This window comes from Moschus berezovskii, chromosome 10 (genome assembly GCF_049115385.1).
Source record: "Moschus berezovskii isolate FMDL1 chromosome 10, NW_MosBer_1.0, whole genome shotgun sequence".
In the NCBI taxonomy this organism is placed as follows: domain Eukaryota; kingdom Metazoa; phylum Chordata; class Mammalia; order Artiodactyla; family Moschidae; genus Moschus; species Moschus berezovskii.
In genome coordinates, this window is record NC_142469.1 from 69,084,174 (window position 1) to 69,109,667 (window position 25,494).

The 25,494-nt window shown below is 37.3% G+C and overlaps 1 protein-coding gene across 4 annotated transcripts in view; it reads right to left on the minus strand.

Moving 5' to 3' along the window:
- The window catches only part of ZNF292 (zinc finger protein 292), a 95,175-nt gene that overhangs the window by 38,706 nt on the left and 30,975 nt on the right, over window positions 1-25,494 (minus strand). For 2 of the 4 annotated variants that reach the window (XM_055433772.2, XM_055433771.2), the window contains 2 exons: window positions 2,312-2,466; window positions 2,041-2,119 (listed from right to left, as the gene is read on the minus strand). In XM_055433772.2, coding sequence (XP_055289747.2) covers window positions 2,041-2,119; window positions 2,312-2,466 — 234 coding nt within the window. Of the gene's footprint in view, window positions 1-2,040; window positions 2,120-2,311; window positions 2,467-4,274; window positions 4,317-13,784; window positions 13,820-25,494 lie in introns of those variants that run through there. The other 2 variants (XM_088840729.1, XM_055433773.2) reach the window with 2 other exon arrangements.

The following is a 25,494-nucleotide window of genomic DNA, read 5'->3' on the forward strand; positions in this document are numbered from 1 at the left end:
ATTTTTCCCCCAAGATCGAAACCAACAGCAAAGTTATTTCTCGAGGAAGCTGTCAGAATAGCCATAGCATGAAAGACCTGAAACATTTTATATCCTCTGTCAGTAAAAACATTTTTGAAAAAACTACCACCATTAACAGATGACAAGTTTACATCAAAGCCTAAATGACAACTTATATACATGTATTTCAATAAAAGGGACTTATGAAAACAACTAAATGTATGACTTTTCATAATTTGTAAGACTGCATAGTCTTTGCAATATTCTATTGAAGCTAACACTGAACCTTGCTTATTTGTTTCCAAGTGTTCGTGCAACCGGCATATTTTTCAGGCCACAAAAGACCAACAATTTTAATTCAATTCAGAAAATGTTTACTGACAATTTCTGTGGGCAAAGTACCAGGTAAGAGAGCAACTAGTCCCTGCGTTTCTGGGGCTTATCCTCTAGTGGGGTAGAGAAATGCTTAGTTAAAACACAGGCAAAATAAATGTAGTTAAGCCAGTATAAAATAAGCCCAAAGAAGCTCTGAAATGAAAGCAATGTGTCATGGAAACTCTTAAAGCTCATGCTATGTTTGTGTTAAAAATCTATTCCTCAAAATCATAAAAATCTCACTGAAACAAGTTCAAGTGCCTTAAGGTTTTTTTTTTTTTTTGAGCAACTGCTGAGAGCTACCATACTGAGATTTAGTTATTTCCTTCTCATTAACCCACATGAAAAAGTATCAAGTAGTGCTACTGTTTCAAAAAGGAAAGTTTCAAAGTTTACCTTATGCTGACAAACAAAATCAGTATGAGGAATTCAGTATTATATCTGCATATAAACTATCTACTTAATTAATTCTGTGGTAGAGTGTATGTGATTACCAAACTATGAAAATAGTTCTGAAACAATCATTTACCTAAAAATAACCACTTGCTGGGAAAAAAAAACCTGAGACACAAGTTACTGATATGCTGAAGTAGAAACTGCATGATCAAAAAGTTAGTTGTAATGTGACAAACAGGACAAGACACTGTCAACGGTTATTAAGTATCTACTATGTGTAAAATAAGACACTTTCAACAGTTAAGTATCTACTATGTGTAAAATACTATGGTATAAAATCATGAATCCTATCTTCAAGAATTATGCACTCAACATAGATTTTAATGTTTAATATTAAAATAGAAAAGTTGACGTTTTGGCCTAACTATAGTTTATTTCACATGCTTCTAAAATCTGAGACTAATGTGCTTTTAATATTCTATGGAAAAACATAAGGCCAAAAGGTATTTTAAGAAATCTGGCTAGAGGAATAGAGAGACAACTATACTTTCTGAGATTAGCTGGCAGGAACATTTTTTTAAACTAACCAATTAATCAAAATTTACTCGAAGCTATAATATATCCAGCACAATCTAGTGCTTAAACAAAATTTAATATTCTTGAAATACTCCAAAACAACTAACTGCTAAACTATGTAGTACTTTTATAAGTAGAATAACAGCACTAAGAGACAAAGCATGTGTTTTCAGATATAGGAGAAAAAGTATGGGCTATAGAATAAAGAATCTTGGTTCAAATTACTTCTCTGATATTAGCTGTATAAGTATGGGTCAATAAATACTGTAGAATTGAGCCTCAGTTTCCTCACCTTTAAAATGGGAAAAATATACCTACCCCCACAAAGTTTTCATAAGGATTAAATGAGGTATGTTAAATTCTTATTAAAGCACACCACAATTTTCAGGAATTAAACTGTTTCTAAACACAAATGAGGGCATTTTCTTTTGTGTTCTCTTAATGCTGTGGCAAAGTTCTAATTATTTGATCTTAAAGAACTGTGCAATATTCAATCAATCTACTTAAATGCATATATTCATTTAATAAACAACTTGAGTATTGACTATGCGAAAGTCATCACTGTTAATAAGAACAGCAATTAATGTTTGTCATCACTTAAATCTTTTAAATTTTAACTTAATAATTTATTCAGAACAAAGAAAATCGCCATAAAATATACCTATGTTAAATCTAGTAGGTAAATATTCTCACCTGCACCAGTGTCTGAAATTGCTCCCACTGCTTATCAGATAATTCAACAGGCAGACACAGCAAAAGTTCAACACAGCTTCTAAAAAACAAGAAGTTGTAAGGATACAAATAATTATTAAAATTTAAAGTAAAATAAGATAAATAATTCTAATATTATCAGTAGACTCGCCATAACTAAACTACTTAAAATTAAACTATCATAAGACCTGAGATGCAGAGTTAAAACAAAAAGCTTAGTCCAAGATTTTTATTTACTCAAAAGTTTACTCACAATGCCAAGCGTTCCAGAACCAAAGATACATTTTCACATTCAGATGTAAGATAAGGTCGAGCTTTAACGTAACTTTGGATAGCCACTGTGTATACCTCCAATAAAGGTAAAGGATCTTCTGAAGTTTTCCATTTCTCTGCATATTCAAGGAGTGTCTGTTTGGAAGAAATAATAAAAAATATTCAATGTAAATCAAAATACAGGTTGACAAATCAGATGTTTTTCTTTCCTCCCTAGGAAATTTTGAAAAATTATTTTATAAAAACAAAAAGCGGTTTAAACTGATTAAAATATTAAAATAAAGCCATAATCCAGCAGCTCTTTGTAGGAGAAACTACTAGTGTTAATTCATCAAAAATAGCATCATTTCATGAAGTCTGGTTTTAAATAGTTTAAGTGTTCTCTTCTGTCTTTCTGAGTCAAAATGCCATCTTTCTTTATGAGATTTTAAAGTTATTTTAAAAAGATGATGTGTGGGCAAGTTATACTTGAGCAGGCATGCATGCAGTGAAGAATTTCAAATATTTATGTTTTCTATTTTTCACGCAAGGAACATAAAACTCAACATATCTAACAATAAATGAATCACATTATGGCCAGAAAAGACATGAAGTATTTTCAGTTATAAAAACTAGTATTATTTGTGTATTACTGTTTTATGACAAGTTTTATCATTAAAAAAATCAATCTAACATACATAAAATCACTATTAAAATTATTAAAATCACTATTAAAGATTTAAAGAATGATTATAAGTTCAAGAAATTTTTATAATAAAGTGCTTATTTTTTAAAATAAAGAGCACTCTTCATTCCTTAATGAAGTAAAGAGTTCAAATATTTTACCTCATCAAAATTATTAAAAGGAAAAACAAAATGCTGTTTACCCTACAGAAGAAATGGAAGAAACTGACAGCAGTAATTAGACATCTACTTGTTCTACAACTATTAAAATAGTTGTACTAAATAGTTTTATTTAATAGTACTATTTAATAGTTGCATTAAACAGTTTTTAGTTACTTACTAAAAACTATCTAAAAGGTTCTACAATTATGCTAAATGAAGTAGAACTGTAATTAAATGTTTTTATAATATAGAAAATGGCCACAATTAGTCCTTCTCACACTTCAAGGTTTAAGACTCATCAACACATGGCAAATTTAGGTGCTATTTCCTAGAAAAGAGGGCACCTTGAAGGAATACTCCATGAGGTCTTGCTTGTATCCTCTGGCATACAGAGGAAGCTTTTTAAAAACGTGAAAGGAGGAAGGGAGGAAGTAGGAAGGACAGAATTATATTTTACTATCAAACACTCAAAAAACACTTATTACCTTGTCCTCTCTACAACCCTGTAACTACTAAAAGTAGTAAGCCATCAGAGAGAATGAGGAAGAATAGAAAAGGTAATCTGGTAAACTGAAGAGCAACAAAGTAACAAGTTACTTTTCTTGAGTGGTCATACATTCCTAAACCCAAACCCTCTCCAAGTTGGACAGAAGTACAAATTACCCGAAGGCGTAGTACTTGGAACTGGCACGTGAAACGAGAGCAGTCCTGTGGGACTGAGCCCCTTTACCTGTGGAGTATGACCTAAATGAATTGAACTGTAGGACACCTATTTGGTGTTAGAGAGTTTGAGAAGTGGTACTGGAAAAAAATACCACGTGTTTATAGAGTTGTCAGTACAAATCTCTCTCAATAGGACTTGGAAAAATCAAAACAAAAGCTACCAACTGAATGGAAAAATCTGCATTCTGGAACTGTCCTGTGATTGTCCCTCTACTTCTAGGAATAAAACTCAGCAAGACGTTCTATGTCTAAAAAACGTTAATTCTGCAAATGTTGTCATTATTGGTTTCAGTGTTTTCCTTGGTTATGCAGGAGATGTAAAAGACCCCGGTTCGAGCCCTGGGTCAGAAAGTTCCCCTGGAGAAGGGAATGGCTACCCACTCCAGTATTCTTGCCTGGGAAATTCCATGGACAGAGGAGCCTGCTAGGCTACAGTCTCCAGGGTCACAAAGAATCAGACACAACTGTCTAACACTTCACTTTGATTATTTTATGATATGGTGATACGATGCAGGATGACTCCACTCACACCTTCAAGGTTTTTGAAATTAACACCAACCATGAACAGTATGAAAAGGCAAAAAGATAGGACACTGAAAAGATGAACTTCCCAGGTCGGTAGGTGCCCAATATGGAACTGGAGATCAGTGGAGAAATAACTACAGAAAGAATGAAGAGACGGAGCCAAAGCAAAAACAACACCCAGTTGTGGATGTGACTGGTGATGGAAGTAAAGTCCTATGCTATAAAGAGCAATATTGCATAGGAACCTGGAATGTTAGGTCCATGAATCAAGGCAAACTGGAAGTGGTCAAACAGGAGATGGCAAGAGTGAACATCAACATTTTAGGAATCGGCGAACTAAAATGGACTGGAATTCATGAATTTAACACTGATGACCATTATATCTACTACTGTGGGTAAGAATCCCTTACAAGAAATGGAGCAGCAATCACAGTCAACAGAAGAGTCTGAAATGCAGTACTTGGATGCAATCTCAAAAATGACAGAATGATCTATGTTTGTTTCCAAGGCAAACCATTCAATATCGCAGTAATTCAAGTCTATGCCCTGACCAGTAATGCTGAACAGTTCTATGAAGACCTACAAGACCTTCTAGAACTAACACCCCAAAAATATGTCCTTTTCATTACAGGGGACTGGAATGCAAAAGTAGGAAGTCAAGAGATACCTGGAGTAACAGGCAAATTTGGCCTTGGGTGTAAAGTACAAAACGAAGCAGGGCAAAGATTAACAGAGTTTTGCCAAGAGAATGCATGGGTCATAGCAAACACTCTCTTCCAACAACACAAGAGACAACTCTACACATGGATATCACCAGGTGGTCAATACTAAAATCAGACTGATTATATTCTTTGCAGCCAAAGATGGAGATGCTCTCTACAGTCAGTAAAAACAAGACAGGGAGCTGACAGTGGCTCAGATCATGAATTCCTTATTGCAAAACTCATACTTAAATTGAAGAAAATAGGGAAAACCACTGAGACCATTCAGGTATGACCTAAATCAAATCCCTTATGATTATACAGTGGAAGTAAACAAATATATTCTGTGGAAAATCCTTAAAGAGATGGGAATACCAGACCACCTGACCTGCCTCTTGAGAAACCTGTATGCAGGTCAGGAAGCAACAGTTAGAACTGGACATGGAACAACAGACTGGTTCCAAATAGGGAAAGGAGTACGTCAAGGCTGTACATTGTCATCCTGCTTATTTAACTTATATGCAGAGTACATCATGTGAAATGCTGGGCTTGATGAAGCACAAACTGGAATCAAGATTGCTGGGAGAAATATCAATAACCTCAGATATTCAGATGACACCGCCCTTACGGCAGAAAGTGAAGAAGAACTAAAGAGTCTCTTGATGAAAGTGAAAGAGGAGAGTGAAAAAGTTGGTTTAAAACTCAACATTCAGAAAATTAAGATCATGGCATCTGGTCCCATCACTTCATGGCAAATAGATGGGGAAACAATGGTAACAGTGACAGACTTTATTTTTTGAGGCTCCAAAATCATTGTAGATGATGACTGCAGACATGAAATAAAGATGTTTAACCTTGGAAGAAAAGTTATGACCAACTTAGACAGCATATTAAAAAGCAGAGACATTACTTTGCCAACAAAGGTCCATCTAGTCAAAGCTATGGTTTTTCTGGTAGTCATGTATGGATGTAAGAGTTGGACTATAAAGCAAGCTGAGTGCCGAAGAATTGATGCTTTTGAACTGTGGTGTTGGAGAAGACTCTTGAGAGTCCCTTGGACTGCAAGGAGATCCAACCAGTCCATCCTAAAGGAAATCCTGAATATTCATTGTAAGGACCGATTCACTGTAATTCTTTTACATTACTTTGGCCACCTGATGCAAAGAACTGACTCATTGGAAAAGACCCTGATGCTGGGAAAGATTGAAGGGGAGAGGAGAAGGGGATGACAGAGGATGAGATGGTTGGATGGCATCACCGACTCAATGGACATGAGTTTGAGTAAATTTTGGGAGTTGGTGATGGAGAGGGAGGCCGGGAATGTTGCAGTCCATGGGGTTGCAAAGAGTTGGACACAAATGAGTGACTGAACTGATGCATATAATTCTTACTTCACCTAGCACCTGTCTCTCTACTGAAGATCATTAAATATTATTTTCCTTTTTCTGAGAAAAGAAGTTTAGATGTCTAGGGAATTTCATGCTTGGCAAATGTTAATATGGGTTTGATCAAACACTTAGGTTTCCCCCTATTAGTTCTCCTGCAGTAATGAATCAATCTTATAATAGTTTTAACTTTTCCTGGAAAAGAAAATAATGTACTGAGTTCCCAAAAGTTTTGAAATTATAAGTTTCTTCCTTTTCTTGTCTCCCAATTAATCCCTTTCCAAAAAAACCCTTAAAAAACTACATATATCTACATGTGTGTATATATATCTACATTTTGCCCAGGCTCTACATTTCTTGCTATATCTGGCTCTGCACAGGGTACTTAATATATTACCTTTTTTCCTTTACATAACTGAGTTCTACTGTCCTGAGGTGAAAAATTTCTTAACTTTAGTTATAACCAACGATGAGTTATTTTAGGTATAACAGGGTCTGAATTGATGAGAAAAATAACTGCCAAATCACAGAATGTTAGAAGCATAAAGCACCTTTAAAATTATATATATTTTCACTTCATTTATAGATGAAGAAAGAGGGAGATAAAGCAGAATCTGGTGAAAAGCAGAGCTCTTAGGTGGCTACTTAATGGTCTGGGACTAAGTATTTCCCCAGTATTAATAACTGGGGAAAGGGTAGAAGAAAAGATCACAGCAGATGATGAGATCGTATGAAAAAGAAAACTCACGACATGCTCGTACTGATGACTTACAGGGGAATAAGTTTCAAAGTTGGGTTAAAAAACAAATATCTATTTTTACAAAGCTATGAGTTGATACTCAAACTGGTTAGTGTACTGACAGTAGAGCTTCCCTTGTTTCCCAAGACACTAAAATTAGTAGAACCACTGTGGAACTGGAAGCATTCCCAACGTGACTGGCTCATAAATTATGCTTTCTTCAACTAAAAAAGCTATTTATATCTACTGCCTTAATCTATACAAAACCTTCCATTTCAGGCAGGAATTCCAGAACAATCACTTATACTCTTTATGCATAATCAGAATAGATCTTAAAGATCACTTAATTTTGTTTTATGAAGTTGAGTGACCTGCCATTTGAATATTAACCGAATCAGTAATTAGCAAAGCCAGGTAGCCTCACTGTCTATGAAACATTCTATCCACTACACATACTGTTTGTGGCAATGTCACAGAACTATAAATCTGTAGATTACATTATTATTTCAATTATTCCTCCTAACTTTATGAAGTTATGGACTGTTTATCCAATTTGCCAGCCATATTTCAGGTGAAAGTAAGAAAATCCAACTCAAAGCAGCAGAATCAGTAAGAAAAGTTTCCCACATAATAAGAAATTAAGAGGAAGGACAGGTTGCAGGACTGGTTAGTTTAGCAGCTCAACAGTGTCTCCAAGGACCCATCTCTCCCTTCACTCTGCCATCCTCAGGTGGTACTCCCACCCAATCCCCAGGTCTCATTAATAATCAGAAGATGAGACCACCACTTCATGTCCATCTTTTTAAGGAACAAAGAAACCTTTTCCAGAAACCACAAGCCCAGTTCTATCAGTAAATTTTTCCTCAGGTCTCAATGACCAGAATTTCATCACATGCCTATGCCAAAAATCACACAGCCATTGAGAGAAAATGGATACATGTATGTGTACAATTGAGTCCCTCTGCTGTCCACCTGAAACTATCACAACGTTGTTAATCTGCTATACTCCAATATAAAATAAGAAGTTAAAAAAAATTACACAGTATAAAGGAACTCCATTATTTTAAAATAAAAATGTGTGAGCAAAATCAGGATTCTATTAGAAAGTGGGGAGGGCCTAAGCCTCACACTTTGGTTGTCCCTCCAATGATCTTGTGTTCAATAAAGAGTAAGTCTGTGTGTTGGTGTGTGGTGCTTTTATATTTATATATACATACAGAAATGAACAAAGATAAAAGTCATCGTGAACTGGTTTGGAGAGGCATATGGGAGGAGATAGTATAGAAGAGATAGAAAAGAAATCTATAAGTCTTCCTACAAGGCATAGACTGCTTCCATTAATAAGCAAACTATAAACTAAGTTTAGTAAGCAAATTTAAACCTGTGGTCTATGAAGAATGGCTTCCTTGGTGGCTCAGAAAGTAAAGAGTTCACCTGAAATGTGGGAGACCTGGGTTTGATCCCTGGGTTGGGAAGATCCCCTGGAGGAGGGCATGGCAATCTACTCCAGTATTCTTGCCTGGAGAATCCCCATGGACAGAGGAGCCTGCGGGGTGGGGGGGTCTACAGTCCATAGGGTTGCAAAGAGTCAGACAGAACTGAGCAACTAAGTACAGCACAGCTTGAAGAAGGACTGATGGAACTAAGGATCAGATGCTTAATGTGGACAATAAACAACATTTACTGAATATTTACTATATACCAGACACTGTTCTTCAAGTTTGACATGTAATACCTATTACCAATTAGATAAATTACAGTCATATGCTGATATTAAAATGGACAAAGGTATAAAATAAATAAGTCCTAAGATCACAGAACTAGACACAGAGAGGAGATTCAAACCTTAGTAGTCTGACTTCAGAGCCCAAAGTCTCAAATACTATACTATACATTTCTAGAAAAATAAAGCGCTGATTCAGAGCCAAAGTAACAGATCTGAAGACTTGTCACACAAAACAAGAGTTTTAGTCTTATTCTTTGTGGTCTCACAGGATGAACCAAGACCACTAGGTTAAAGTTTTAAGATAAATCTCTGCTTCCTATCAGACTGACCATGCAACAGAGTTAACCAAAAATTGAGCAGGTTGGCCTCCTGGGACAGGTGGATCTATCACTGAAGTTATCCAAGCAGGAGCAAAATGGCTCTGAGTTTAGAATGCAATAAATAAAGGAGTCCTACTTAGGAGACACATTCCATCATGCCAAAAGAGACTATACTAGTGGGGATGGGGGGGGAGTGCCTAAACGTGATTCACAGAGGTTTTGATTGATACGCATATTGTTTAAAATTTATTTTAGTTGCTAACATTTAGAAATCGTAAGCTTACAGAGAATTTGGATTTCTAACTTTTTTTAATTTGGAAAATTTGGAAACCTTGGGTTCATATTCCAGGACTGCAACAGCTGGCTGAAGTTGAGGCACTAGCTCTCTGGTTGCTGGAATCCTCACCTAGCTATCTCTCTCTTGAAGGGAACTACTGGATTCCCACAAGTTAACTGCTGTCATCACCTCAATTCTACAGTGTGTATTAGGTAGCAAGCCTGGGATCTGAGAAAGAAATAAAAGCAAAAGAAAGGTTAAAGGGTTATATTCCAGCAGGATCTCTAAAATAGTGCTTCTCAACCTCTTTTTCATTCTCATCTGCTCCTGTGGAGACTTGACTTTTTTCCCTAACTGGCCCTCACCCCCAATGAAACTGTAATACCACAAATGTACTATATATATCTGTTTATGGACCACAAACTATTATAATATCTAAAAGTCTTTTTACTCAATGAGAACCAATTTTGTTCCCTTGTGAACAAAAATGCACATTTAATATTCTGGCTAAACTGATTTAATATTATCTAAATCAGCAGAGACTGGAATATCTATACAGATAAAGACAGTATCGATTGTAACTTCCAGAAGCTTCATTTAGTTCCTCTCATGATTATTAGGAGAAAAAACAAAAGAGGAACAAAACCACAGGAGTGTTCAATCTAATGAGCACAAGGATTAAATTACACTATTGTGCTATGAAAAGGTAAGATTGGGAGTGTTGGATATGTTTATACTGTTACATGCATGGTCCAAGTTCAGGTTATATCTATGATTCTCCAGAGCGCATGTTTTCAAAATTTTGACCTCATAACCCCTTTACTTTCTTAAAAACTACTGAGAAATCCAAAGTGTTTGTTTATGAAGGCTGTAACTAATGACTCACCACATGAGAATTAGAAATGAAAACTGAGATGTTTAATTATGTACTTATAAATGGATTTAAAATACCAGGAAACTCATCCTATATTACTATCAATATGGTATTTTTAATGAAAAAAATTTTTCAAAAAATTAGAAGAGTGGCCTTTTTTACATTTTTCAAATCTCTTCAATGTTTGACTTAATAGAAAAGAGGATTCTCGTATCTATCTCTGCATTTAATCTGCAGCAATATTACACATCATGTAACCTCCAGAAAAACTCCACTGCAGAGAAGTGAAAGAAATAACAGGGTTTTCACTTTTTTTGTACCCACTGAGCCTGAGTGTCGGTGATACTCTTTCAGAATTTCAAACTTGCTAAACGTTACTTTAAGGTTTTGTGTGAAAATGGTGAATCCAGACACATACAATTTGTAGTTTGCTCCCTTCAAACCTAACTAAACCAAGAGTAATTTTTTTTAAGTGACATAAACTTACAAGGACTAAGAAAACAGAAGTAGGGGAAAGACAAACAAATTTTTAAACACTTGAAAGCATATTGAAGATTGGCACTCTGAGAAAAATGACTCCTAAGTAGGGTTTAGCTAAAGAGCTAATTCGTCAGAATCACCAAAGGGCTCAAGAACCAGAGTATTTGGTGCCTCTGGCAATGAGGCAAAGGTGAGACTGAGAATGACAGGACTGTTTAGGCAGCTGGCCCCTCTGATTTCGGCATCCCTCTCCACAGTTAGGTGACCCAAGCTGGGCACCACCACAATCCTCAGTTTATTCTGGAGAGAAGTAGAGGGGAAAAAAGATATCTGCATGAGATGAGGGGAGCATTCAGTTCAGTTGAATCTCTCAGTCCCTCAGTCGTTGTCTGACTCTTTGCAACCCCATGGACCTCAGCACCAGGCTTCCCTATCACCAACTCCCTGAGCTTGCTCAAACACATGTCCATTGAGTGGGTGATACCATCCAACAATCTCATCCTCTGTCGTCCCCTTCTCCTCCCACCTTCAACCTTTCCCAGCATCAGGGTCTTTTCAAATGAGTTAGTTCTTCACATCAGGTGGCCAAAGTATTTGGAGTTTCAGCTTCAGCATCAGTCCTTCCAATGAATATTCAGGACTGATTTCCTTTAGGATGGACTGGTTGGATCTCCTTGTTGTTCAAGGGACTCTCAAGAGTCTTCTCCAACACCACAGTTCAAAAGCATTAATTCTTTGGCACTCAGCTTTCTTTATAGTTCAACTCTCACATCCATACACAACTACCAGAAAAACCATAGCTTTGACTAGATGGACCTTTGCTGGCAAAGTAATGTCTCTTTTTAACATGCTGTCTAGGTTGGTCACAACTTTTCTTCCAAGGAGCAAGCATCTTTTAATTTCATGGCTGCAGTCACCATCTGCAGTGATTTTGGATAAAGTCTGTCACTGCTTCCATTGTTTCCCCATCTATGTGCCATTAGGTGACGGGACCAGATGCTATGATCTTAGTTTTCTGAATGTTGAGCTTTAAGCCAACTTTTTCACTCTCCTCTTTCACTTTCATCAAGAGGCTCTTTAGTTCTTCTTCACTTTCTGCCATAAGGGTGGTGTCATCTGCATATCTGAGGTTATTGATATTTCTCCCAGCAATCTTGATTCCAGCTTGTGCTTCATCCAGTCCAGCATTTCTCATGATGTACTCTGCATAGAAGTTAAAAAAGCAGGGTGACAATATACAACCTTGATGTACTCCTTTTCCGATTTGGAACCAGCCTGTTGTTCCACATCCAGTTCTAACTGTTGGTTCCTGACCTGCATACAGGTTTCTCAAGAGGCAAGTCAGGTGGTCTGGTATTCCTATCTCTTTCAGAATGTTCCACAGTTTGTTGTGATCCACACAGTTAAAGGCTTTGGCATAGTCAATAAAGCAGAAATAGATGTTTTCCTGGAACTCTCGTTTTCAATAATCCAATGGATGTAGGCAATTTGATCTCTGGTTCCTCTGCCTTTTCTAAATCCAGCTTGAAGATGTGGAAGTTCACGGTTCACGTACTGTTGAAGCCTGGCTTGGAGAATTTTGAGCATTACTTTACTAGCGTGTGAGATGAGTACAATTGTGTGGTAGTTTGAGCATTCTTTGGCATTGCTATTCTTTGGGACTGGAATGAAAACTGATCTTTTTCCAGTCCTGTGGCCAATGCTGAGTTTTCCAAATACTGACAATAGAGACAACTTCCCTTCCTGAGTTCCTTTCTGCTCAAAATTGCCAAAATCCTCTTAGCTGAGTCATTCTCAGGAAATTCAAAAGACCCAAAGATTCTGAAACAAAGTCTTCCACCATGAAAAAAAAAACAGCTGACTCCCCTTATGGTGAAGGTCCCACTCATAGCCTTGGAGTTCTCAGTCGGTTTATTGGTAGGATACCTTTAAATGGGGCTTCCCAGGTGACTCAGTGGAAAGAATCCACCTGCCAAAGCAATTTTCCCTGGTCAAGAAGATTCCTGGCAAAGGAAATGGCAACCCACTCCAGTATTCCTGCCTAGAAAATCCCATGGACAGAGGAGCCTAGTGGGCTACAGTCCATGGTGTTGCAGAGTTGGACATGACTGAGCACTCATGCACACAGACACCCCATTAAAGAATGGTAGCCGAGGAGCACTCAAGCGGTCAAAACAAATTAGTTTAAAAGGAAAGTTAGAGTATACAAGAAGACAAAATTCCAAGAAACTATCATTAATAGCTAGGGATCAGAGAATGTATTAGACCTATGAATAAAAATACTGTATCATAAAGGAATATTTATAGAAAAAAGATTTAAATTAAAAATATAATAGCAGAAATGAAAACTTCAATCAAAGAGTTGGAAGATAAATTCAGGAAATTTACCCCAAAATTAAAAGGCATAGGAAAGAAAAGATAAAAAGATCTGGTGAAGAGCGCTAGAGATCTCAAAATCAACAACAGAAATTCCAGAAATTAGTACAGAAAAACGGAGGGGAAGAAATCAAAGAACTAGTTCAAGTTAATTCTAAGAATTGAAAGACCACTAAGTGCGCAGCACAGAAACTTATATTAGACCTGTATCAAAGCACTGCTTCATAAAATTCTGGCACTCAAGGACAGAGAAGAGCAAAACAAGCTTCAGACAAGACTGGGGGCAGAGCAGACTTCTCAACAGCAACACTGGAGCCAAAGGAAAATGAGGCACTCCATTAAAAACTGAAGGGGAATCATTTCCGCCCAACGAGGAGACGGAACGAGGAGACGGGGACGACAGAGAATGAGATGGCTGGATGGCATCACCGACTCGATGGACATGAGTTTGAGTGAACTCCGGGAGTTGGTGATGGACAGGGAGGCCTGGCGTGCTGTGATTCATGGGGTCGCAAAGAGTTGGACACGACTGAGCGACTGAACTGAACCACAGGTATTAAGACAAAAAAGTCATTTTCAGACATGCAAGTTCTCAAAAAGTTCAACTTGTAGGCATATTTTTTTTTTTCCGCAATGCTACTCAAGAGAGAATTTCATCAAAATGAGGGGAGATAAACCAAGGAAGGAATGAAAATGATATCTAGGAAAAAGAGAAACAGGAGAGAGGTAAAGAAGAAACATCCCAAGAAGACAATGGGCCTGAAAAATAGCTATCACATATCAGATGACTCTAGGACAAATTTCCTCAAGATGAACTTAACAGACTACCTAACATGCCTGAATAAGCTGACAGGAGATTTATACAACTGAGGGAGAGTCTGGATTGAACTAGTGAGATAAACATAGAATATTCAGCTAAGAAAATAAGGTAATTTAAGTATATTAACCTGTACTCAACACTTAGAGAATGCACAGTGTTTAAAAATGCAAAACATTTACAAAAACTGACTCCACACTAGGCCACAATCACAAAAATAACAAAGAATATTATACATTTCACATTCTTTGAACACAAAGCAATAAAGCTAGTAAATATGAACAAGATACACCTACAAAGAAAACTACAAATCTGAAAATTTTTAAGCGCATTTCTTTTTTTAAAAGAATGTTACAGCTGAGTAACAAAGCTGTTAGGTTTCAGGTGTACAGTAAAGTGACTCAGTTATACATGTTATCTACTCTTTTTTCAAATTCTGTTCCCATTTAGTTTATTACAGAATACTGAGAAGAGTTCCTCGTGCTAGGTCCTTGTTGGTTATCTATTTTAAAGATAGGAGTGTGTACATGCTAATCCCGAATTCCAAATCTATCCCTCCCTCCCTTGTGTGTATTTCTAAATCATGGGTGGAAGAAATCATAATAGAAATCAGAGAACACTCAGATTTGAATTATAGCTAAAATATATAAAAATCTGCAGAATGCAGCTAAAGCAATCTTAAGAGGGAAATTTATAGATACATATGTTTGTACTTTAAGTTACGCAATAGCTTAAAAAAATGCAAATTTGTTCCAACACAGTATGAGCAAAACATTAATCTTCTATTTGCCTATGTGTGATTTTTTTAGTAAGAAACATTAGGTAAAACTAGAAAACTACACCCGGCTGAACTAAGCTGTGTAGGAAAACAGAAAATGCACACAACTCAAACATGTACCAGCTATGTCAGTTCACCTGGTGTGTGAACTGACACATGGTTTCAACTTTCTGTCCAAATTCAGAGAATTCTCTTCCCACCACCTCACCCACAAACTGCAACGCTTCTGACACCACTCTTACAAAGTATAGGTCTTTTTCAAGGTAAAGCACCACATTTATCTTAATTATATATGTCTTAACCACTAAATAGATATAAAATTGTACTGCAGTTCTTACAAGACTCCGTGGGTGACACTGATGAAGTTTTGAGTGTTGTACCTTTAACCCCATTTCCCCCATAAGCCTTGTGATTTTTGTTGTACAATTTTGCACAGCAAAGTGATTGGCAGTAATACTTATGTTGTGATAAAGCTAAACTGGCTGCATTAGAAAAAGACCAAATGAAAAGGCAGAGAATATTATTGAGACAGAGAAATCTGAACATATATTGTAATCACACAGTATTATTGTGTCAGTATTAAATTTCCTGAGTGTGATGACTGCATTTTTTGGACTTAGGAGATAAATACAAGGGGGCAATGTCATGATGCCTAACTCTAAAGAATTCAAGGGAAAAAAGAGAATTAAAGCATGAGACAAAATACATATAGCAAAATGCTAACACTGGGTATTCAGTGTACTATCCTTGTACTTCTATAATAAAAAGCTTGGAAAAGCAAAATATTGGGGATGGAAAGTGGCAGACTGAATTCCTCACTCTTTGTATCCACACTTTTTCACATGACTGTGGACTGTGGAATACTTCTCTCAGAATGGCAGAGAATATGACTCAGTTATACATGTTATCTACTCTTTTTTCAAATTCTGTTCCCATTTAGTTTATTACAGAATACTGAAAAGAGTTCCTCGTGCTAGGTCCTTGTTGGTTATCTATTTTAAAGATAGATAACAAAGCCCCATGTGACTTGTTTTGACAGAATGTGGCAGAAGTGATAGTAGGTTATCTATGAGTTTAAGAATTTTGCTCCTTTGTATGCTTCTACCATCAAAAGGAGGTGTGTCCAAATTAGCCTGCTGTTCCCAGGAAGATGAGAAGATGTCATCCCTGTTGCTCTAGTTGAGACCACCCTCTATCAGTTGACATCTAGTCAATCTTAAACCTGTGTATGACTCCAGCCAAGGCCAGCAGATTGCCTTGCCAACCCTGTCCTGACTTCAGATAAATGAGCAATATATACTTACTATCAGATGTTGCTAGGGTTTTGTGGGTTTTACAAAGAATTTTGTCAAAACAACTAAGTAGTTACGTTAGACAAAGAGAATAAATTTAAAAAAAGCATAAAAATTCAAAAGTAATAAAAAATAAGAGCAGACGTATAAGAAATAGAAAATGAAAATACGACAGAGTGGATCAACAAAACCAGACACTGGTCATCTGAAGACTAAAAAAAAAAAATCCTCAGGCAAAAATAATCAAGAAAAGAAGGTACAAATAGATTTAGGAATGAGAAAGGGTACAAAACTACAGAATACAGGTTTTTTTTTTTTAATCTTAATACATTTAATCTTAATAATCTGTTATTCCTTATTTGAAATAGCTTTAAAAATCTTTAAACTATTTGTTTTTTAATGAAACAGCTTAAAAATATGAATGAATGGGAAGTGTTTTAAACTATCTCAAGAATAGAGTCCTTTACTCACTAAAGAAACTGAATCCATTTTAAAAAAAAGAATCAAGTTGGTTTCTATAGGAAAATCCAGGAACTGATCCTTTAGAAAACAGATTGTCTATTAAAGAAACCTTTGGAAGAAAGGAAGGGATAAAGGGAGGGAATAAAAGTTCCCCAAAATCTTGTTTGAGGCTACAAACTTAAAAACTGAATAAACATAATATGAGAAAGGAAAATCACAGACCAATCTCACTTAGTAAACAGATTTTAAAATCTCAAATATTACCAACCAAATCCTGCAATAAACTCACAAAAATTAAAAAAAAAACTGAAACAATCACAAAGCTATAGAAGGTTGAAAACACAGTACAAAGGAAGTTTTTTCCAGAACTATTTGGGAGTAAGTTGCCAACCTGGTGCTCCACAGCTTTCAAGTGTTTAATGTGTATTTCCTACATGATCAGAGTAAGACCATGAGAATCAGGAATAAACAGTAGCACACTACTACCATTTTCCTCTCAGACATAACTCAAGCCTGCCAATTTATTTCAATGTCATCTTGGACAGAAAAGGATATAGTCCAGAACTATGCTCTGTATTTAGTTGGCATGGTCCCTTCAATCTCTAAGTCCTAAGTGGAACCTCAAAGACTCATTTAGGGCTGTTACACTATCAAAGATTAGATACCGGTTATTCTTGTAGAAAAGCTGTCAAATTGGATTCGGTGTTTTCTCATAATTATACCCATGTTATGCATTTTGGCAGAAATATCACAGAAGCATGATGATTTCTGCCCACTGGATCCTATCAAGCAACACCTGATTTCAATGATGTCTATGTTGGTCACTTGATTAAGTTAGGGCCTGCCCTCATCAACGCTTGGGCTCAGCATGCTGCAACCGGCTGTGTATGCAGGTAGTTCTTCCTTCTCCCTATGCTTAGACACTGATATCCCCCTATGTGGAAATGCCCCCCTTGTGAAGCCCCAAACCAGGCTGCTCTGCCCTTCCCCACCTATACTCATCTTCAGTTCAGTTCAGTTTAGTCGCTCAGTCGTGTCCGACTCTTTGCGACCCCACGAATCACAGCACGCCAGGCCTCCCTGTCCATCACCAACTCCCGGAGTTCACTCAAACTCATGTCCATCGAGTCGGTGATGCCATCCACCCATCTCATCCTCTGTCGTCCCCTTCTCCTCCTGCCCCCAATCCCTCCCAGCATCAGAGTCTTCTCCAGTGAGTCAACTCGTTGCATGAGGTGGCCAAAGTACTGGAGCTTCAGCTTCAGCATCAGTCCTTCCAATGAACACCCAGGATTGATCTCCTTTAGAATGGGCTGGTTGGATCTCCTTGCAGTACAAGGGACTCTCAAGAGTCTTCTCCAACACCACAGTTCAAAAGCATCAATTCTTTGGTGATCAGCTTTCTTCACAGTCCAACTCTCACATCCATACATGACCACAGGAAAAACCACAGCCTTGACTAGACGGACCTTACTTGAGCTCTAAACCCCTACATGCAGCCACCCCTGCAAACTCCCTGTGGAGTCCTCCTCACCCTAACGGGGCTGTGACTCCTGCCCCACAGAGCTGCTACTCACCCAACCTGGGCTGTGACTCTCACCCTGGGCCAATGCAACACCCTGCTCCCACCACGGACACCTACTTTGCTCTCCTCTCCATAAGGAATCAAGGAAACGGAAGGACTGCAATGTATTCTTTACATGTATTTTGGACTCAGGAGGATTTACCTTACCAATAAACAGATTTCCCTAATTTTAAACTAATTTATTATAGTAATAGATTTAAAGGGAAGCGATATGATTATCTCAATAACTACCAAAAAAGGACAGGATAAAAATACAACCCATTCAAGGTAAAGAATAACACAAAACCTTTCTGAAACGAAGAACAGAAGAAGAGCTCTTTAACTCGATAAAATGTATTTAGTAAAAGCCAGGGCAAACCTCATACTTAAGGGTAAAATGTTAACAGCATTTCTCTTTAAAGTCAGAAACAAAACAAATGCCTGCTATCACAGATTCTACTCAACTGTAGGCCTCATCAGACCAATGAGAAAAAGAAATGAACACAATAAAGACTGAAAAGGAAAAATAAAAATGTCATTATTGCAGAAAACGCATACATAAGAAGTCCAAGAGCATTCAGATTAGTTGGAGGATATAAAACTGACAAAAAAAATATCAACTCTATTCACAAGCAAGCCAGTAGAAATATCTCTTAAAAAGATAGTAACTAAACCCATGAGGTACTTAAGAATAAATCTAACAAAATATATATATCTTTCCAGGAAAAATTATGAAACTTCATTTAAAGACACAAAAGAAAGCCTGCATAAATGGAGATACTGCATTCATGAATATCAGAAGACAAAATTTTTAAATGGCAATATGTCCCAAATTTAATATAGAAAGTGAAAGGAATGCTGATGAAATTCCCCATAAGGATTTTTCATATAACCTGACAAGTTGATTCTAAAATTCACACAAAATGCTAAACCAATTGTGAAAGAGCCAGGTGGGATTATGTCCCCCAATCAAAGAGAAAGACATCTTAAAGAGATGGAAATTGAGGGTGCATGGTATCTGTGAAGGTACAGATGACAAAGGAGAACTAGAGGGCTTTAACAGAGTTAAGTGTATACGGAAATTTGCGTATATAACAGATGTGCCATTAGTAATCAGTGAGAAATATACAGACCTTTCCATAGATAATGCTTAAACAACCAGCTCCTCAGGATAAAAAAATTACAATTCCCAGTATATAACAGAATTATATTCCAAATGGATTAAATATCTAAAAATCTAAATGTGAAAAGCAATACTTTAAGAATACAGGAGGAGAAGATCTCAAGATCTTGAGAGTATTTCAAAGGACAATGAAGGATTTCTCATACATACGCAAAACACACAACCACAAAGGAAGACACTGAGAGCTACAGTTCCACCAGAACTTAGTATTTGGTCACCAAAACCCCACATAAAATGAAAAGCTACGACTGGCAAGAAGTATTAGAAACCCATATTCCCAGGAACACATATTAACATATCCATAATAAAAAGTTCCTCTGAATAGAACTGGTAAAGGAAGTTATTCCCAACTACCAAGCTAAGCACAAGTCTGACTTCAAAAAATCGACTGACACTTATCTGCATCACTTGGCAACTCCCAAGTCTTCCTCAGCATCTCAGGTTGGAGCTTGTCCCTTATTGCTGGTGCTATTTTTGTATCATCTTTCTCCTAAACAGTGAGAACTGAATGAGTCACTCTTACTTGTGATGAAATCCAAGATTATTTCATAATCTTACTTCCATATTATTCTGGTGAAGATACTTGTTTCCCAATACCACAGTCTATGTCCTTGACAAATGGCCCACTCTTGTAGCTATTTCAGTAGTACTTCAGCATTTTCAAACGAAATCAATTATGAACTTGACATAATTCACATGCCCATACACTCATTCTAGGATGTGAAGTGACCATTCAGAACCTGAGGTTCTGACAGCTTTAAATCCTAAATAATTTCTAATATGGATGCTATAAACACTCACTTTCCAGAATTTTCAAGAATCCAAGGCCTAATTCCTTGCAGCATTTTGGTGGCATGAACATCACAACCCCAAAATTTTCTATTCCCTACCTTGTCATGGTGTGGCCCATTAATTCCTCTAGTTCTAATAGTATTGGTTTGGCCAAAAAGTTTGGTTTTACCATACCAAACCATTTGAGTTTTGAAAAACTCAAATGAACTTTTTAGCCAACCCAATATATCCTTCCAATCCTAAAGAAAGGCAATGCCAAAGAATGTTCAAACTACCATACAAATGCACTCACTTCACATGCTGGCAAGATAATGCTCAAAATCCTTCAAGCAAGGCTTTAGAAATATGTGAACAGAGAACTTCCAGATGTACAAGCTGGTTTTGAAGAGGCAGGGATCAAATTGCCAACATTTGCTGGAACACAGAAAAAGCAAAAGAATTCTAGAAAAACATCTACTCCTGCTTCACTGACTACACTAAATTGACTGTGTGGATCACACAAACCATGGAAAATCAAAGAGATGGGGATACCAAAACACCTTGTCTGTCTCCTGAGAAACCGGCATGCAGGTCAAGAATCAACAGTTAGAACCACACATGGAACATATCACTGGTTCAAAAGTGGTAAAGGAGTATAACAAGGCTGTATATTGTCACCCTGCTTATTTAACTTATATGCAGAGTACATCATACAAAATGCCAGGCTGGATGAATCACAGGCTGGAATCAAGATTGCCGGGAGAAATATCAACCTCAGACATGCAGGTTTAGTTTTTTGGGTTCCAAAATCACTGCAGATGGTGACTGCAGCCGTGAAACTAAAAGATGCTCCTTGGAAAAAAAGTGATGACCAACCTAGATAGCATTATCAAAAAGCAGAGACATCACTTTGCCAACAAACATCTGTCAGGTCAAAGCTATGGTTTCTCCAGTAGTCATGGATGTCAGAGTTGGACCATAAAGAAAGCTGAGCACCTAAGAATTAATGCTTTTGAACTGTGGTGTTGGGGAAGACTCTTGAGAGTCCCTTGGACTGCAAGGAGATCAAACCAGTCCATCCTAAAGGAAATCAACCGTGAATATTCACTGGAAGGAGTGATGCTGAAGCTGGAACTCCAAATACTTTGGCCACCTGATGGGAAGAGCCGACTCACTGGAAAAGACCCTGAAGCTGGGAAAGACTGAAAGCAGAAGGAGAAGGGGATGATACAGGACGAGATGGTTGGATGGCATCACTGACTCAACTGATATGAGTTTGAGCAAGCTCTGGGAAATGGTGAAAGACAGGGAAGCCTGGCGTGCTTCAGTCCATGGGGGTCACAGAGTTGCACACGACTGAGGGACTGAACAACAACATGCAGATGATACCACTTTAATGACAAAAAGCAAAGAGGAATGAAAGAGCCTCTTGATGAAGATCAAAGAAGGGTGTGTAAAAGCTGAACTGAAACTCATCATTCAAAAACCAAAGATCACAGCACCTGGTCCCATCACTTCATGGCAAATAGAAGAGGAAAAAGTGGAAGCAGTGACAGATTTTATTTTCTTGGGCTCCAAAATAACTGTGGACAGTGAGAGCAGCCATGAAATTAAAAGACACTTGGCTCCTTGGGAGGAAAGCTATGACAAACCTAGACAGCAGATCAAAAAGCAGAGACATTACTTTGCCAATAAAGATCCATACAGTCAAAGCTACAGTTTTTCCAGTCATGCATGGATGTGAGAGATGGACCATAATGAAAGTTGATAAGAATTGATGCTTTTGAATTGTGGGGCTGGAGAAGACTCTTGAGAGTCCCTTGGACTGCAAGAGATCAAACCAGTCAACCCTAAAGGAAATCAATCCTGAATTTTCATTGGAAGGATTAATGCCAAAGCTGAAGCTCTAATACTTCGGCCACCTGATGTGAAGAGCTGACTCACTGGAAAAGACCCTGATGCTGGGAATGACTGAAGGCAAAAGGAGAAGGGGGTGGCAGAGGATGAGATGATTAGATAGCATCACCAACTCAATGGACATGAATTGGAGCAAACTCGGAGATGGCAGAGGACAGAGAAGCCTGCCTTGATACAGTTCATGGGGTTGCAGAATTGGACACAAGACTTAGCAAATGAACAAATAACATAAGGTTTACAAAAGCAGTCAAATGAGTTCCCTGGTGTAGAGGGTCTCAATTTTAGACTAATATAAACATGTTTGACACTAACCTGTTCACAATGCCCATGAAAGTGAAAGTGGCCCAGACATGTCCGACTCTTTGTGACCCCATGGACTATACAGTCCTTGGAATTCTCCAGGCCAGAATACTGGAGTGGGTAGCCTTTCCCTTCTCCAGGGGATCTTCCCAACCCAGGGATCGAACCCAGGTCTCCCGCACTGCAGGTGGATTCTTTCCCAGCTGAACCACAATGCACATAAATGACTCTTTAATTTCCTAAGAAACTTGATGTAACAGAGATTAAAAAGTAACAATGTCTAGCACATAACCTAGAAAGGAAGTGTTTTTAGATTCCATCCAATTAACTCTTTACAACACTATATAACTCTTTCTGCATACAGGAAATACACCCTAAAAATGACAACTGTGACTGCAGTTTCATCTCCACAGTATTTCTAACTTTAAGAATTATATTCTAAGAACACAAAATACGTCTGGTTAGTGCTGTTATAGAAGAGGTCCTAGAAAGTGAAAAGGTGTTGTCTCTGAACTACAAAGTGGGCTGTCACCAGACCAGATTTGTTCATGCCTTGATCTTGGACTCCCCAATCCCCAGAACTGTGAGAAATGAACTTCTATTACTTTTAAGCCATCCAAGTTTATGTTATTTAGGTTATCGCAGCTCAAATGAACTAATACAGCAGAAAGCCCAGCTTAAAAGGTGATCAATTCTTCAAAACTAAACCTCTATCTTAAACCACTCATAAAAATGAACTCAAAATAGGCTGCAGAGGTAAAAGGAAGATTGGAGACTATAGATTTTCTAGAATAAAACGTAGGAAAAAACCTCCTTTGCTGTACAGAAGCCTTTTAGTTTGATGTAGTCCTCCTTATTACTTTTGCTAATCATCAGGGAAATGCAAATCAAAACCATGACAAGGTATCAATTCGGATCTCTTAGGATATCTGTCATCAAAAAGACCAAATTAGTACAGAGAAGATGTGGAGGAAAGGGAACCCTTGCAAACTGTTGGTGGGAGAGTAAAGTGTACAACCATTATGGGAAACAGTACGGAGGATCCTCAAAAAATTAAAATTGGAACTACTGTACGATCCAGCAATTCTACTTCTTGATTATATACCCAAAGAAACTAAATTAGTATCTTGAAAAGATATCTGGAACCCCATGTTCACACAGAATTTTTCACAATTGCCAAAATACGGAAACAGCTGAATTGTCTACTGACAAAGAAAATGTCATATATATAAATTCAGTCACAAAAAAAGAAAAAAAATCCTGTTATTTGCTACATCTTGGATGAACCTAGAGGACGTTATGCAAAGTGAAATAAACCAGACAGAAAACCAGACACTATATGATCTCACTCATACACAGAATTAAAAAAAAATATAGAAGCAGACAGACTGGTGACTGCCAGTGACTGGGGTGTGGGAGTAATGCAGAAATGCTGGCCCAAGGGTACAAACATTCAGTTATAAGGTAAATAGGCTTCAGGAATCTAATGTACAGTACAGTGACTAGAGTTAATTTCAAATTTGTTATGACAGTAAATCCCAGTGTTCTCACCACACATACATACACATATATAAATACGGTAACTTCGTGAGGTGATGCATAAGCTAAATTAATTTGATTGTAATAATTTCATAATGTGTACATATATCAAATCATCATCATGCACAACCTAAATAAATACAATTTACTAACTGCACCTCAAGAGACCTGGAAAAAACTGAAAGCATTTATTAAAAAAAGAAAGAAAGAAAATGAAAAGACAAGGCTTAGGCTGGGAGAAAATTTTTGAAAATAACGTACCTGATATAGGATTTGTATTCAGAAAACATAAAGAACTATTACAACTCTATAAAATAAAAAGAAAAATAACCACCCCCTCCTAAAATAAATGGGCTAAAGTTTTACATGGACAGTCCACCAAAGATTAACAAATGACTTAAAAAGCACATGAAATGATGTTTAATATCATTCAGTTCAGTTCAGTTCAGTTGCTCAGTCGTGTCCGACTCTCCACGACCCCATGAATCACAGCACGCCAGGCCTCCCTGTCTATCACCAACTCCCGGAGTTCACTCAAACTCACGTCCACAGAGTCGGTGATGCCATCCAGCCATCTCATTCTCTGTCGTCCCCTTCTCTTCCTGCCCCCAACCTTTCCCAGCATTAGAATCTTTTCCAGTGAGTCAACTCATCGCATGAGGTGGCCAAAGTATAATGCAAATTAAACCAAAAGATACCACTACAGATCCACTAGAATAGCTGTAATTAAAGACAGACAATACCTAGTTTTGGTGAGAATCTAGAGATACTAGAACCCTCATGCCGTGCTGGGAAGAATGCAAAATGGTACATATAACCACATGTGGCAAATAATCTGTCAGTTTCATAAAACGGTAAACATAAATTCACTATCTAAACCAGCAATTCTACTAGCAAAGCACACCAACAAATATAAACATGTTGATAAAAAGAAATGTTTATGAATGTTCATAGCAACACTACCTGGCAACAAGTCAAATGTCCATTAGATGGAATAGATGGGCAAATAGAATGTATTATATCCATAGAGTTGAATATTATCCAATAAAAAACATAAAAAGAAATGAAATACTTCACAGCTTTTATCCCACTCACTGAGAATATTCATATATCCTGCTACGTGTCTATGGGCAACCCAAAGCCCCTCTGAAAGTACTGTGTAAAACACAGTATATGCACCATATAACTTTTTGAAAAGTCATAAAATTTTGAATTCTGAATCACATCTGGCTTCAATGGTTTCAAATAAGGATTGCCGAATTCAGAGAGAATTAATAACTTTCCCAAGCCCTTCTAACACATTCAAGTATTCTGTATCGTATAATGACCTGTATTATTAAGCATCATCCATTTCCCATCTACAAATTAGTCCTTATTTTAATATTTTTAAATGACCGAACATGAAGCACAAAGACAATGTGTATTATGTAACACGACTCGATTATTTTAGACTTTAAATTTTAAACAGATCAGCATCATATAAGACTGTCTGAATTTCCTGATTTTAATGCATCGTATTCATAGAATCCATTTGAAACTAATGGAAAATACTGATCAATATATTTAACGTTGCTTAAAACGTTACTGGT